A 14,926-nucleotide genomic window follows, 5' to 3' on the forward strand; every position below is an offset into this window, starting at 1 on the left:
CCAGATATCGATGAGCAGATCGCGATCAAAAGGGCCCCTGTAACACCGGTATTGCTTTGTCGTCTTCTACATGACGACTCACTTTAGTGATCAGTTTTTTTTTCCGAGCCGTGTTTCTGCTTTCCTATTTTCCTTGCTCGGATTTGCATTTGTGACATTACTAATATGCGTGTTTTCCCAAATAAACCTCAGGTACAATTCAGAGCTTATCCGTGTGGCCTCTACTCGCGCGCTCGTTTCTTTTTCCGCGCTGTAACGTTCTTGCAGGATACGTTGTCTGTTTTACTGAAAATTGGAACAGCGGCTTGTAAAGGCGTTATTCTTCCAGCTTACTTTGATATGCGCTTCAGCCGCACAAATGCAACGAATGCAGGCCCTGAAAGAATGAAATGAATAACAGAATGAAATGAGAGAATGTAGGCCCACGGTATTGTATACATGAGCAGCGCCAGCTAGCTAACACTGCTTTTTTTTCAGTTCGTTAGTTTGCTTTTGAATTTGGATGCCACGCACGCATAACCGGGAGACGATCATAATTTGGTTTTCTCGCGCAGACGACGTGCAGGGGGTGTTCTAGTGATCGCGCTCGCTTGCTGTCGATATCGGCTTCGAGGCAGAGGCCGAAAATTCTCGCTCTGATAGCAAGTGCTTTAAAATCACCCTTCTGCTGTTTTTCGGAGAGCTTCTTTCTGTTCATGTAACACGAGCTAAAATCATCGCACCGATGTGTTTTAACATTCGTTCGGAATGTCTCCGCTCACAGCTAAACCGAGTGCTAGTTTCTTTGACACGAACGCCAAAATACTATTCTAAAAAATCTTTCTCCGGCGCTTCTGGTACTGCGGTAGATGAGTTGCTGTTGGCGCCGCTTGATCGTGCTGACACTGCGCAACCGTCTTGTTCAGTTTGGAGACCACCGCGCAAGTCTAATTTCACGTCACATTACACATGGATGGACAATGTATTATCCACGATGTCATTTCAAGATGCGACGCTGTAAGTACCTGAGTTGCACATGCGCGCACAGGAAAGAGACAAAAAATCCAGACACAGGCGGACATCACGCAAGCTAAGTTATTTCAGATGTAAGTGTAAAGCATGTTATCATGTGGCAGAAAAAAACGTCTGCATGATGGAACGCTGCATAAAGCTCTTTTTAAATTAGCATGGCCAATTTACACGGCTTTCGAAAGAAACTATTATTTTATTGAACGTTCATTTCAGTGTTCTCGATCTTCTTATCACCATTTTTCAAAGTTTTCTACAGCACCGGTGCGCGAAAGTGGCCCGACATTACGCGCCTCCGTTGATTTCTACGGCGCGCCCGCGGGAGCGCCGGCGAAAAATGGTGCCGTGCGCAGCGCGCGCCGGCGGCGTGGGAGGAGAATCGAGGAGGAAACTCGCGCGCGCAGGAGAGTGTCGTTACTTTTCTAGATCAAGGGGCTTTAGCCGCCACTGGAGTGTGGCGCCCCCTGTTACTGCCGTGCATCATATATATGTTCGTGCCCCAATAAAGTCTAGGTTACATTTTCGTCCGAGCGAGCAGCGTGTACGCGTCAGTCTTTGCGTGCCCGTGCCCTTGCGGCACTAACCACGCGACATGGTGTCAGAAGTGGGGTGACATCGCGTGACAGTAAGTTCAGAGCGTAGGAATAACGCCCCCCCGCCCCAGGCCTTACCACGACGGAACGGCAGCACGATGGACCTCGAGACAGGCGAGCAGCCGAAACTGTACGGCGTCAACCTTCAGCCGCCGGCACCGTTCGACTTCGCGAACCCGGCAACATGGTCGACATGGCTCAGCCGCTACGAAGACTTCACCGCGGTTTAGGGACTGACAAAAGCGTCGGAAGACGTGCAGGTACGCTCGCTACTGTACCGCATGGGCCCGGAGGCACGTCCGCTCCTCGAGACATTCTCGCTCGACGCCGAGTCGCTCGCCTCGTACCAAGTTGTTGCCGCCCGCTTCACCGAGCACTTCGTGCACCCGGCCAACGAGCTCTACGAGTCGTCGCGGTTCCACAGGCGTGTTCAGCTACCCGGCGAAAGCGTCGACACGTACTACGCGGAACTGTGCAGAATGGTGAAGCGCTGCAACTACCAGTCAGCTGCTGTCGAGGAAAGGCTCGTACGCGACCGGTTCGTCGTCGGCCTCCGTGACTCTCGCCTCTCGGATCAGCTGTGCCGAAACGCGAAGCTGACGCTCAAGGAGGCATGGACACAGGCCCGTCAGTCCGAAGACGCCGACAAAGAGAATGAGTTGACTCAGAACCGCACCGAGCACGCACGCGAGCTCAAACTCGACGCTGCGAAAGCCAGCAAGTTCGCCTCTCGTCGCCGCTCCGGAGCTAAGCCTACTACGTCGCAGCCGCCAGCCGATCGCGCTCGCGAGCCGTCCACATGTGAATTCTGCGGCCGCGCGCCTCACCGACGTTCGGACTGCCCGGCTCGACGCTCTGCCTGCAACTTCTGCAAAAAGAAAGGCCACTTCGCTGAAGTTTGCCGCTCGCGGAAGCACCAGCAGAACAAGCTCGGCTCCGTTCACCTGCATGCCGTGGGCACGCCCGCCGCTGCAAAGTTCGTCGACGTGACCGTTGACAACTACACAGCGCAGTTCAAAGTCGACTCCGGCGCCGAAGTATCTGCTGTACCCAGTGACTTCCCTGCGCTGCCTGCCAAGCTCGACCAAGTCGACAGTCTGCTCACCGGCCCTGGAGGACAGCCACTTCGCGTGCTAGGCTCGTATCTGGCACGACTTCGGTGGCAAGGAAAAACAAGCTGCCAGCGCCTATACGTAATCCAGTCACTCACTGTGCCTCTTCTAGGACTGCCAGCGCTCCAAGCCCTGAAAGTTGTGAAATTTCTTGACGAACTCAAGACTCCCAAAGCAACGCTGCACGCCGAGATCTTCAAAGGATTGGGCACTCTCAAAGACGAATACGTTATTCGACTGAAACCCGATGCCGTGCCATTCTCGCTAAGCGTCCCCCGCAGGATCCCCATCCCGCTGCTCGAGGTTGTCCGCCGCGAGCTGGACAAATTGGAAAGCGCGGGAGTGATCCGCAGGATCGACAAGCCAACTCCATGGTGCTCTGGCCTCGTTGTCGTCAGGAAAACGATGGTTCCTACCGGCTATGCGTCGACTTGACTCAACTCAACAAAGTCGTCCTCCGTGAACGGCATATTTTGCCAACGGTTGAGCAAGTCCTTGGCCTCCTCGGTGACGCAACAGTTTTTTCAAGGCTGGATACGACCGCAAGCTTCCATTAGGTGAAGCTTTCTGCCGATTCCCAAGAGCTGACGACATTCATCACCCCATATGGCCGATACTGCTTTTGCCGGCTCCCCTTTGGCATCACCTCCGCTCCCGAGTACTTCCAGAAACAGATGGCAAGAATCCTGGAGGGCCAAGAAGGGGTCGCCAACATGATAGATGACATTCTGGTTTTTGGACGCACCCGCCAGGAGCATGACGCCAGACTGAGCCAGGTGCTATCTCGTCTTGCAAAAGCAGGCATCACGTTGAACGAGGACAAGTGTCGCTTTGGGGTATCCGAGGTCTCCTTCCTTGGTGTTGTCGTCTCAGCTAAGGTTATCGGGCCGGATCCAAGCAAGGTTGAAGCGGTCAAAGCTATGGAAGCTCCCACAGACGTCGCGGGTGTTAGACGACTGCTTGGAATGGTGAATCATCTCGCCAGATTCCTGCCACACATCTCTGACGTCACAGCACCCATCAGAGCCTTGCTGAACAAGTCTGCAAGCTGGGTGTGGCAGCATGAGCAAGAGGCAGCATTCAAGAAGGTCAAAGAACTCTTGACGTCAGACAGGTGCATGGCCAAGTACCACCCGTCGTATGCCACGACGGTATCCGCAGATACAAGCTCTTTCGGACTCGGCGCAGTATTGCTGCAGACTCAACCCTCGGGAGAGCGTCGCCCAGTCGCATTCGCTTCGAGGTCAATGACGAGTACGGAACAGCGTTACAGCCAGACCGAAAAAGAAGCTTTGGCAACGATATGGGCTATCCAAAGGTTCGACGAGTTTGTCCGTGGCATCACCTTCGATGTCGAGACCGGCCACCTGCCTCTCGTTTCACTTCTGGGCAAGATGGAACTGGATATGTTGCCGCCTCGTATTCAGAGACTACGGCTCAAGACAATGCAGTACCAGTTTCGCATGCTGCACGTGCCAGGAAAACTGTTAGCAACAGCAGATACCTTATCACGTATCACCCACAAGGCATCCACTCCTGTGGACACGGTGGAACTCTTCGCAGCACAAGTAGTCAGCTGCATGTCCGAAGTCTTGCCACTCAGCCCCGAAGATGTACGACAGGCACAAGAATCCGATGGAGAGTGCAAGGCCCTCATCTCCTTCTGCCAGCGGGGTTGGCCACCAAAGACCAAGCTACCTCTGCATGTGTCGATGTACGCCTCCGTGGCGGATGAGCTCTCTGTCTGCGAAGGTATCCTACTGAAAGGCCTCCGGATTGTCATCCCATCGTCTCTTCGGCCAGCGGTCTTGACACTGTTGCACGAAGGCCATCAGGGCATCAACAGAACCAATGCCCTAGCTCGGGAGTCAGTTTGGTGGCCGGGTATCTCAGCAGACATCGCCTCTCTCGTCGCCAACTGCGAACAGTGCACTTCCACCCGGGTGAACCTTGCAGAACCCCTAGTCTCCACAGCTCTACCTGGACGTCCCTGGGAATTTCTCGGAATGGACTTGTTCCATCTCAATGGCCAGACGTTCCTCCTGGTGGTGGACTACTACTCGAGGTTTCCCGAGGTGGTGACCCTGAGAAGCACTACAGCTCGGGCAGTCATCGATGCTCTCAAAGGCATCTTCGCACGCCACGGAATCCCACAAGACGTCAGGTCGGACAACGGCCCACCGTTCTCGTCGCAAGAGTTTGCGGCATTCGCAGTGTCTTATGGCTTCAACCATGCGACCAGTAGCCCACACTACGCCCAGTCAAACGGAGAGGCAGAGAGGATGGTACGAACAGTCAAGGACCTGTTCCGGAAGTCCAAAGACCCTCACCTCGCTCTGCTCAGTTATCGGGACACTCCGGGAGTCGATGGCTTCAGTCCAGCCCATCTGTTGATGGGACGTCAGCTGAGAACCAGAGTCCCGAAGCAAAACTCCCAGCTACGTCCCAACTGGCCGCCTAGGAAAGATGTTGTCGCCAAGGATGTATCCTACAAGCGTAAGCAGACAGACGACTACAATAGGCATCACGGAGCTCGAGACCTGCCACCTCTCCAAACGGGTCAGCGTGTGTGGGTGCGCCCTGATCAAGTGCAAGCTACGGTCCTCAGCCCGGGGCAAAGGCCAAGAAGCTACGTGGTTGAAACAGACCGAGGTGGTGTTCTACAGCGCAACCGCCGTCACCTAGTGCCTTTCGTGCCTTCCGCCTCCGGTGAGGAATCGCTGCCAACAGCTGCACAGCAACCATCGCCACCGCAGCAAGTTCTTCAGGAACCTCAGCCTGCCAACAGCATGGGACCTGCGATCCCCCAGGGCAGCCTTTGCAACATTCCATAGCAGCCAGGGACCGTAGTGGTGGTGTTACACGAACACGTTACGGCCGGCGCGTTGTTCCGCCGCGCCGTTTGAACTTGTGACATTGTGATGTGTTTGGCGTCCTCCATCCTCCCATCAGATTTTCTCAAGGGGGGAAATGTAGAGGTCGCCACTATTCAGCCTTTTGATTAGGCCGCCACTGGAGTGTGGCGCCCCCTGTTACTGCCGTGCATCATATATATGTTCGTGCCCCAATAAAGTCTAGGTTACATTTTCGTCCGAGCGAGCAGCGTGTACGCGTCAGTCTTTGCGTGCCCGTGCCCCTGCGGCACTAACCACGCGACACATCGTTTTGATAAGGACTCAAGGTGCAACTCGAGTGCCGATACGCCCCGCCACGGTGGTCTAGTGGTTATGGCGCTCGACTGCTGACCCGAAGGTCGCGGGATCGAATCCCGGCCGCGGCGGCTGCATTTTCGATGGAGGCGAAAATGTCTGAGGCCCGTGTACTTAGATTTATGTGCACGTTAAAGAACCCCAGGTGGTCAAAATTTCCGGAGCCCTCCACTACGGCATCTCTCATAATCATATCGTGGTTTTGGGACGTTAAACCCCAGATATTAAAAAAAAATTGAGTGCCGATACAGTAGCGGCTACAGATTGTGAGCAAGAAATGTCAGCAATAATAATGATAAAGAAGCTTTCGTTTCATTTTAGCAGGATAGTCGCACCATACTGCCCCTCCGCCCTTTATTCTGTGTACAATATATATGATGCCAGTTATATAAACGACTAAATTGTTTGCAAACTGAGCAAAATGAGCCACCTTAATCGCGCTTAGGTAGCTTCGCAACATTAAAGTGTGTGTGTTCAGATACATATACTGCTGCTGCTGACATGTATACAAATACTTTAAACGATTGTTTGTGTATTTGGAATACAGAGCTTAGGAGAAAATTAAGTAAGGCTTTAGACCTTGTCGTTTCCGGCATAAGGAAGAGGATTGGTTTTCAACAAACAGAGTCTACGTCTACCTTTAGCGCCTAACACATGCACAGGCCGTCAGCTTACATGGATTACATGCTTCCTTAATAAACATCTAGGCAACAACAGCAATAAAAGCTGCCGAAGCTTCAAAAAAGGAAAGAAAAAGAGAAAGCCCACTAGCGTGCACTTATTTCCGACGTATCCGCGCATGCAAGCGCTTTGTGTAGCGCGTTTCGCATGCTGCCGAGCTGCGGCGGGATTCGCAATGTCGGCCGTCGTAGCAGACGACGCGACTGTCCTCACCCTCAGCGGAGCGCGCGGGCATCAAGGCACCCTAAAGCGGAGGCAACGCTCACGCCACCACCTCCAGTCCACCTCGTCGCGCTCAACTCACGCGAGGAGAGGGGCGAGAGTTCGCGCATGCGCAGTGGGGAGTGGACGCGTGAGGGAAGGGCGGACGCAGCCCCGAGCGAAAGCTGCTTCGCATCTCATAATAAGTATACACGTAGTCAGGAGGCGCATAACTCGAGCAGTGGGCGTTTCTCTCGTGTCCTTCCACCACGTCTCGTTTCCATAACACGCGATGTATCTAGCATGGTAGCTGCCGCCGCTTCTATAGCGCGGTCTTCGTGCCATCTTGCGGGCGAGGGAACACACTGAATCACCTCCAAGTTGTGCGTGCTACCAGCGGTAAATGGTGTATATAAATTGCTCACCTTTACGTGTGGCGCGTGGCAGAGTTGTTAACGCGGCCCACTTCGGAGCGAGGGATAGCAGGTTCGAATCCCCGGTCGCGCGCGTCGAAAACCTCTTGTGAAATATTTTTTTGCGCGTTATATATATATATATATATATATATATATATATATATATATATATATATATATATATATATATATATATATATATATATATATATATATATATATATATATATTCTAATAAAATAAAGACACAAAGACAGAACCCGTTCCTGGGCCGGCTGTTCTATTACGCACCTCTTCTTCCTCGCTGTCCAGCACGTGTCCCGCTCTTCATTACATTCGGCCACACTGCGGGCCTGAAAAACAAAGAAACGACAGTTCATTTCAGCTGTAGCTGCCTCACTGTTTTCTACAGGCGCGACACGTGTACGGCAAAGTTACTTGTTTTTCGCTTATCGCGAGTGAAGTTCGCATCTGAGGTTCTCATACGCCAGGTATTCTCTTCTATGCGCTCAGTAATTCTGAATGGCCCATCGATCTTAGCGAGTAGCTTCTTGCCCGGGCCCCTGCTGATGCTTTGAACCCACAGTTCGTCACCGATGTTCTAAGCAGGGGCAGGCCTCCGGCGGGAGTCACAGTAGCACTTTTCATTTTCTTGTGCATAGGTAGCTTTCTTGATCACGGCAGTTCTCATCTTTTGACAGGCCAATTTGTCATCGTGGATGCGTGTGACATAATGGGAGCATCTAGAGTAGGGACCGGTTTCTGGTGCGGCAGTTTTCCGTAGACAATTTCATGCGGCGTTTCCCCGGTAGATGTCTGCGGTACTGTGTTAACCGCAAAAGCGGCTGGCGGAAGGTGGACGTCCGAATCGGCCTCTCCCTTCTTCTCCACTCTCGTGTATGGAGCGAGTCGTGCCTGGATGCTCTAGTTGTATCGCTCCGTAAGGCCGTTTGCCTGGGGATGAAGCGCGGATGCGTAGTGGTGCTGTACACCTGCCTTGTAAAGGTGCGTTTTTAATTCCCGGCTGCGAAACGTTGTAGCACAATCCGATATTAATTTCTTTGGCAAGCCATGTCTCCATTCATATCGGTGCTTCAGGAAATCGATTAGATAAGTGGCCGCAAAAAATGGCACGGCTTCTACTTCCACGTATTTCGACAGGTAGTCTACTGCTAGAATGATAAGTGATTTCCCGCACTGGTGGTGGGTAGAGGTCTTATGTAATCTATGCCAACCGTGTGGAAAATAGTTGCAGGTATCTGGATAGGTGTGAATATCGCAGGCTGGCTCCCCAGCAGTCACTTAAATTGCTGACAGATTTGACAAGTGGCGACGTACGAACGGACACTAATTTGCCCCTTCGGCCACCAGAAGCGTTCTTATAATTTGTGGAGCGTGGCTCCACAAATTATAAGAACGCTTATAAGAACGCAATTATAAGAACGCGGCCGGTGAAATGCGCCTTCTGGGGGGTCATGAATGGGTGGTAATATTTCTGATCGGCAAGGTTTAGGGACGATCAGCAAGTAACGTTCTTCAGATCAGTCCTCTTGCCAGTGACGCCGGCGCAATGCGGCATTGCGCGTCAAAAACATGAAGTCGTTTCCGTTGTCAGCGATCGATGCAATAATCGATGCCAAGTCTTTGCCCTCCTGTTGAGCTGGGGTTCCGTGAAAGGTCATTTGCCCACCCCCCGGCGCGATAGCTCACGCCGAAATCGTATTCTTGCAGTGTGATTATCCACCGGGCAAATTTGTGCTTTAGTTGCTGCTTGGAAAACATCCATGATATTGCAGCATTATCAGTCACCACCGTGAATTTACGCCCGAAAAGATAATGTCGATATTTATCATCGACAGTCTATACCACTGCAAGACATTCCAGCACATTGGAGTGATAGTGGCGTTAGGTGTCTAAAAGTTTCCGGCTGGCATAAGCGACAACGTGTTCTATGTCATTAGGATCGCGCTGCAATGACACTGCCCCTAGACCAACTAGGCTGGCATCGGTGTGCACGTCGGTGATCCAGTCATAATCGAATTGACTTAATATTGGGCAGCAAGTGAGGCTTTGTTTTATAGTTTGAAAATCATTTTCGTGCAACCGTGCGTCTTTTTTAAGAAGACCGCTCAAGGGAGCTGCGATCGAAGCGAAGTGAGGAAAACCTTCGGAACGACGAAGCCATACCCATAAATGATTGAACTTGTTTCAAGCACGTTGGTGTGGGATACCCCGACACCGCAACGACGCGCTCCGGTAGCTGCTGAATGTCGAGAGGGGATATATTATGACCAAGGTATGAAGTCTACAAGTGTTGAAGACCGGGCGAGTTTGTTCGTCGCACTTGAACTATAGCGCATTACGGGGAAGGCATTACGGGGAGAGCGCATTACATAGCGCTCTGTCCTCTTGTGTCGGTATGCTCGGCCGTTTCTTCTTCCCGTATTGCGCTATACCAGCTCAATTACAAGGTATGAAATCTTGGGCAATCCAAATTGGCACTTCTCTCTGTTTAAGCGGAATCCGGCTTCATATAGTCTGTGTAGCACTTCGTACAAATTGCGAACATGTTCATCCTCTGTCTTACCAACGACCAGGATGTCGTCCAGGTATACTACACAGGCTTGATTCTTCAGAGATCCTAGCACTGAATTCATCGCCCGCTGAAATGTGCTAGGAGCCGTTCGCAGTGCTAATGGCACGCGGTTGAATTCATACAAGCCTGAGGGAGTGTGAAAGGCAGTCTTACATTTATGTTCCTCTGCGACGTTGATCTACCAGTACCCTGGGCGTAAATTAAGGGACGAAAAGAACTAGCAGTGGCGTACTGTGTCAACAGCGTCATCGATGCGGAGTAAAGAACACGAGTCAGGCGTTGTACACTTGTTCAGCTGCCTGTAGTCCACGCAAAAGCGGCCCGATCCGTTTTTCTTCCTGACAAGGACGACTGGCGCTGCCCACTACCACGACGACGGTCTAATAATGCCCGCGCCGAGCATTTCGTCTACATGTTCTGCAATAACTGCACGCTCTCCTTTAGCTTATCTTCGCAGTGGTACGCATATTGGCGGATGGTTGCCCGTTGGTATACGATGTAACAGCAAATTAGTGCTTGGGAGTTCTGCTGTGTTGTTACCGAACACTGGTTCATGGCGAGCCAGTATAGAAGGCAGGGTAGGTGAAGGCAGGGTAGGCCGCGATCTATGCTGAGCTGGATGTCGTCAGACAAGAAATCCGCTCACAGGATCATGTCGCAGGGAGGTCTTCAAAAACAGTAACAGCTGGAAAAACTTCAGTACCCCTGACGTCCGGACTGAAATGTTGAGCATGCCCACTGTCATAGCAGTTCCTCCAAGTCCGCAGAGTGGTGGTGGCGTCCACTGCCGGATAGTGTCTGGAGCACGACGTTGGTGTAGTGTAGGCCACTCCGCACTGGTATCAACCAGTGCAGACAACCCAGGCAGCACGCCGGCATTGGACCAATCTCGGAACAATGTTGGTAAACATTGGCAGAAATATTGGTCCTGCGTTGGCTTTTGGGGGTTTGCTACACCTAAATGTGCATTGGTCCAATATTGGATGCCAATGATTTTCCAATAATGGCAAGGATGGCTGTAGCCAACATTGTCCGTCCAACATATCGCCAGTAATGGCAAGGATGGCTGTAGCCAACATTGTCCATCCAACATATCGCCAATAATGGCAAGGATGGCTGTAGCCAACATTGTTCGTCGTACGTATCGCCAACATTGTATAAATATTGGCAGCTCCAATATTTTTTGCCAGCCTTTATCGTTGGCTGCACCATCGTTCTTTTATTTCCAGCGTTTAACGCTGGAAATTAAAACATTTTCCACTGAATGTGTAGTTTAACGTGAGGTAGATTTTTGTGCACGTAAATAAATACATGTTGCCCACGCTTTTGCTTCTAGGCAAGCAGCAGGGATAATGAGCGTACAAAAGCTGAGAGTACACACAAGTTTATTCTGCATGTATACATATGGCAAAGATACTGCAAGTTTTGAAAATAATTTCGCATTTCGCGCTTTGTTCTGCTGACCGCTTGCTGGCAGATAACAGCTGCACAGAACCTACACTAATTACCTTCAATAACGTCCTTATATTAGAAATCGGGGAAACGGGACCACTCACAAACACACACAGCCTCCCTAGGTGTTAGCGCTTATTTGATTTGTCAGTTCACCGAAGGTTCAAAAGGAAGTCAGTGAAAAGCGAAGCGTGATAGAAAATGAAATAAATGAACATGTACACGTGAACAGACATTCGATACAGCCGAGATCCATAACCACCTTGAACTACCAGAAAGTTCATCGCCTATTTATTAATTAAAGGGTGACTGCGGCAAGAGCTTGAAAGTCTGCGACAACTTCACAACTAATAAAAATTTGTGTGTTACAAATCCATCATTTCTTTGCGCGAATCCAGCGGCGAAGGGCAAATGAAAAAAGGGTGTTAAGCTGACGCACTACAACGCGAGAAAAGAACAAAATAGCACACGCAAATGCTGACAACATCGCTGAGGGCGAGAACTTAACCAACCTACTTCGAAGCGCACAATAAAGCCCCCCACATCGGTATTCACAAACTAGCAAATTTAAAAAAAACTTACGCGGTAATGTAGACAATAATAAACGCAGCACACATTTCACTTACGAACAACACGGAAAGTAACATGCGACGAAGGAGAAAAGCGACTTACTGAACGCGATACGAACACAAAAATCCGGCGGAAAGTTTGCGAGTTGTCAGAACACATCGGCGCTCATCTGCGGATCGCTCTTCAAAAGTCAAAACAGTCAGGTCCGATGAAGAACAGGGCAGCTGCCTTCTCACTGTGGCATCGCCGTCGAATCTCGGTATCCGTAGAATCGTGGCATCCTGTCTCGGTATCCGACTCCGTTTTTTCCCGATGACTCTCGACGAATACTGAGGGGCGCGCGCCCGCCGATGCTGGGAGCCCGAACGAGGGAAAGTAACCGCCACTGACTGACGAAGAATAGCCGCCGGCCAGAAGGGGCCGAAACGCGTACGCATCTTCCGAGGTGCCGTCGTCTCCCGCAATCTCCCTCAACCCCCCCCCCCTCGTTTTCAAAGGCATTGAAAGCGAACCGTCGTGGGCGGAGCAGCCGTCAAGTGACAAGTGTTTTATGACCAGCGACCACCGCGCTGCCCCACTGCCGCGAGGAGAGGACGCGTGAAATTCCGGAGCAAAACATGGCGCCGCGCTGCTTCTCCGGCCTCCCGATCACCGAGAACATTTATTCAAAGTGAACACGTCTGGTTGTGTGAAGCGTTGAAAGTGCAAACATAACTCATCGATCATTTAAAGATTCCGCGGGCGATACCGTAGTCTTGGACAGCACGTCGCTGTAGCGCGCACACAAAGAAGTCATAATCCTGTAATCCAACCAGTCGTGTAGCAAACACGAAAATACACAGCGTAGTTGAAGTCACATGAAATGTTTTGATTGTTTGCCGCTAATAAAGCCGTGAGAATAATTTCGGTGCGTGTGCGGTGCGCAGAAGGCGCACCAGCGCAGAGGCCCATTGCGAAGCAGATGACTTCTATTCTACTCCATTAACTCGTCAACGCTATGTACAGCTTCAATCAATGTAAAAGTAGGGTTTTTTGGTTGTTTTTATACAGTTGCGATGTATACGCTGGCTGTATCACACAATTAACGTTAACTTTCAACAAGCATTGCAAAGTGAGATTTTGTTTTGTGTTTCCTTTCTCATAGATGTATTTCCAACAGCGCGCAAGACTCAGTTGAGAACTTGGTACTTATTTTACATTGCTCAACGTCTGTAAAACGAATTTTGTCCAACTATTTAGCATATATTTTGTGCCACACTAAATGCCAACCTAAAAATCAAGACCCTGTGTGCGCCATTGTTCCCTTTCTTATAGACTGGAATTTGCAGTTTTGTTTGTTGGCTGATAACGATGGACTGTTTTTGCCATCTTTATACAGTAAAAGCTCGTTAATTCCACACTTATTATTTCGGAAAGTCGGATAATTAGGACGCGTTCTCTGGTCCCTGCAAGCATGTTTATTGTTTAACGGCATCACACTCTCGTTAATTCGGCCATACCTGTCCGCAACCCGGTTAATTCGGACGAGCCTCTTAGTAGGGTGGGGGCCGCTGCGACGAACCTTTGCCCCCCCTAATGGGGAACCCTGCGCACGCCTATGGTGATAAGTAACCAGAAATCTTCTTTGAGGTGCGCTGGATGCCGGACAAAGTGATTTTCATAATAGCGTGCATGCAGGTGGTGGCTCGATTCGGGCTAACCTTCCCTCAGTGATGGTAAAAGGGGAAAAAAACATTCTTGCCGATTAATCATGCATATGCTTGCCAGTGTTTAAGACATTGGAGCGACAACGTGTAAGTCTGGACAATATTGTCCGGCGCGTAGCATTGGCCGTCCAATATTGTTTAACCAGTCAGATTGACTGGACAATATATCCGATCTACTGCCATTACTTAACCAATATTGTTTTACCAACGGATAAGCTGGCCCAATATTGCCATCCATACGGCCTGGTTCTGCCAATATCGTATTTACATCGGGAACCATGGGCCGTTGTTGCCAACCTCAAAGAATAGCACGACCAATATTGTATGTTGGCTGGCAAAGATGGACCATTATTGGAATCCTTGTAGGCTGGCTTCCCAACATTGGTTTTATAGTGGTTTGTATGGGCCATCATTGGGCCATCGTTTGCCAACGTATAAACAATATTGGACCAATGTGCTGTGCTGCCTGGGAAGTCACCTATTCCCTCGACATGGACTGACATTTGAGGAATGCAACAGGCCTGGTGCTGCATTCGGGTATGTGAAGGTTGACAGCACTCCTTGGCGTTGTGGCCTATTCGGCCGCACTTAAAGCATCCACGTCGTGTTGAGGGGGGCGGTGAACGTTCGGCCAATAATGTGTCAAAGCTCAGACCACGGCGTTTCTTCTCCTGAGATTCGGCTGCCTTGTGAGCGAATACCTGGGGTGACGCTTCAGGTTGCTGGGAAGATAAGATGGCAGCGTGGGTAGAATCAACCAACCCATCAACGACGTACTGGCGGGCAGCTGGAGAGATTCATGTAATGTCGCAGTTTTCTAGAAGCCTCAGCTTATCGTAGACGTATTGACGGACATCTGAGGGAGGCTGCCGACGCGATCGCATGCGCATGAAGTTGTCCTCGTATGCGCAGGGAAGCGGAGTGAAGGCAGTGAAGATGGCTGCAGTCCATTCGTTTCAGGAATTGTAGTAACAACTTGATGAGGGCTAGTTGGTTCATAATTAGAACAAAGAAATAACAGCGCGAATGAAACAAGGACGACAAAAGAACGAAGACCTTTTCCTTGAAATAAACATTCACTTGGCAGTCAGCGCTTGTCCCGTGCTTTTCGTTCCTTTGTCGTCCTTGTTTCATTCGCGCTGTTACTTTCTTTGCTCTGAGCAGGAATTGTACTTATAGCCATCGTATTTATGCCACGCCTTGGCGGAATCGCGTAGTCCACTTTCGGCTAGCGATATCTTGACGTCGTCAGGCCAAGCGTATCGACGGGCCAACGAATAGATTACTCCCAGCCAAGCAGTGGGGTCCTGTTCCACGCTACTAATTTCTGGAATTTCGTCGAAATATGGCAAAGGCAGTGCGGTGCGTGCGCAGGCTGCTGT

General features: G+C 50.6%; 1 protein-coding gene across 1 annotated transcript; it reads left to right on the plus strand.

Moving 5' to 3' along the window:
* Positions 1-3,426: 3,426 nt before the first annotated feature.
* On the plus strand, positions 3,427-5,547 carry LOC119391827 (uncharacterized). The gene is made up of 3 exons (XM_037659476.1): positions 3,427-3,864; positions 4,141-4,998; positions 5,152-5,547. The coding sequence occupies exons 1-3, from the start codon at positions 3,427-3,429 to the stop codon at positions 5,545-5,547; spliced, it is 1,692 nt and encodes a 563-aa protein (XP_037515404.1).
* The last annotated feature ends 9,379 nt before the right edge of the window (positions 5,548-14,926 follow it).

The sequence above is a fragment of the Rhipicephalus sanguineus genome, chromosome 4, assembly GCF_013339695.2.
Source record: "Rhipicephalus sanguineus isolate Rsan-2018 chromosome 4, BIME_Rsan_1.4, whole genome shotgun sequence".
Lineage (NCBI taxonomy): Eukaryota > Metazoa > Arthropoda > Arachnida > Ixodida > Ixodidae > Rhipicephalus > Rhipicephalus sanguineus.

What these genes read in the sequence shown, in the direction of transcription:
- LOC119391827 (XM_037659476.1), top strand. Translation starts at nt 3,427, where the DNA reads ATGATAGATGACATTCTGGTTTTTGGACGCACCCGCCAGGAGCATGAC. An exon ending in ACCCGTCGTATGCCACGACG is followed by an intron (nt 3,865 to 4,140) that starts GTATCCGCAGAT and finishes CCTCGTATTCAG; the next exon opens with AGACTACGGCTCAAGACAAT. An exon ending in ACGGAGAGGCAGAGAGGATG is followed by an intron (nt 4,999 to 5,151) that starts GTACGAACAGTC and finishes CAAAACTCCCAG; the next exon opens with CTACGTCCCAACTGGCCGCC.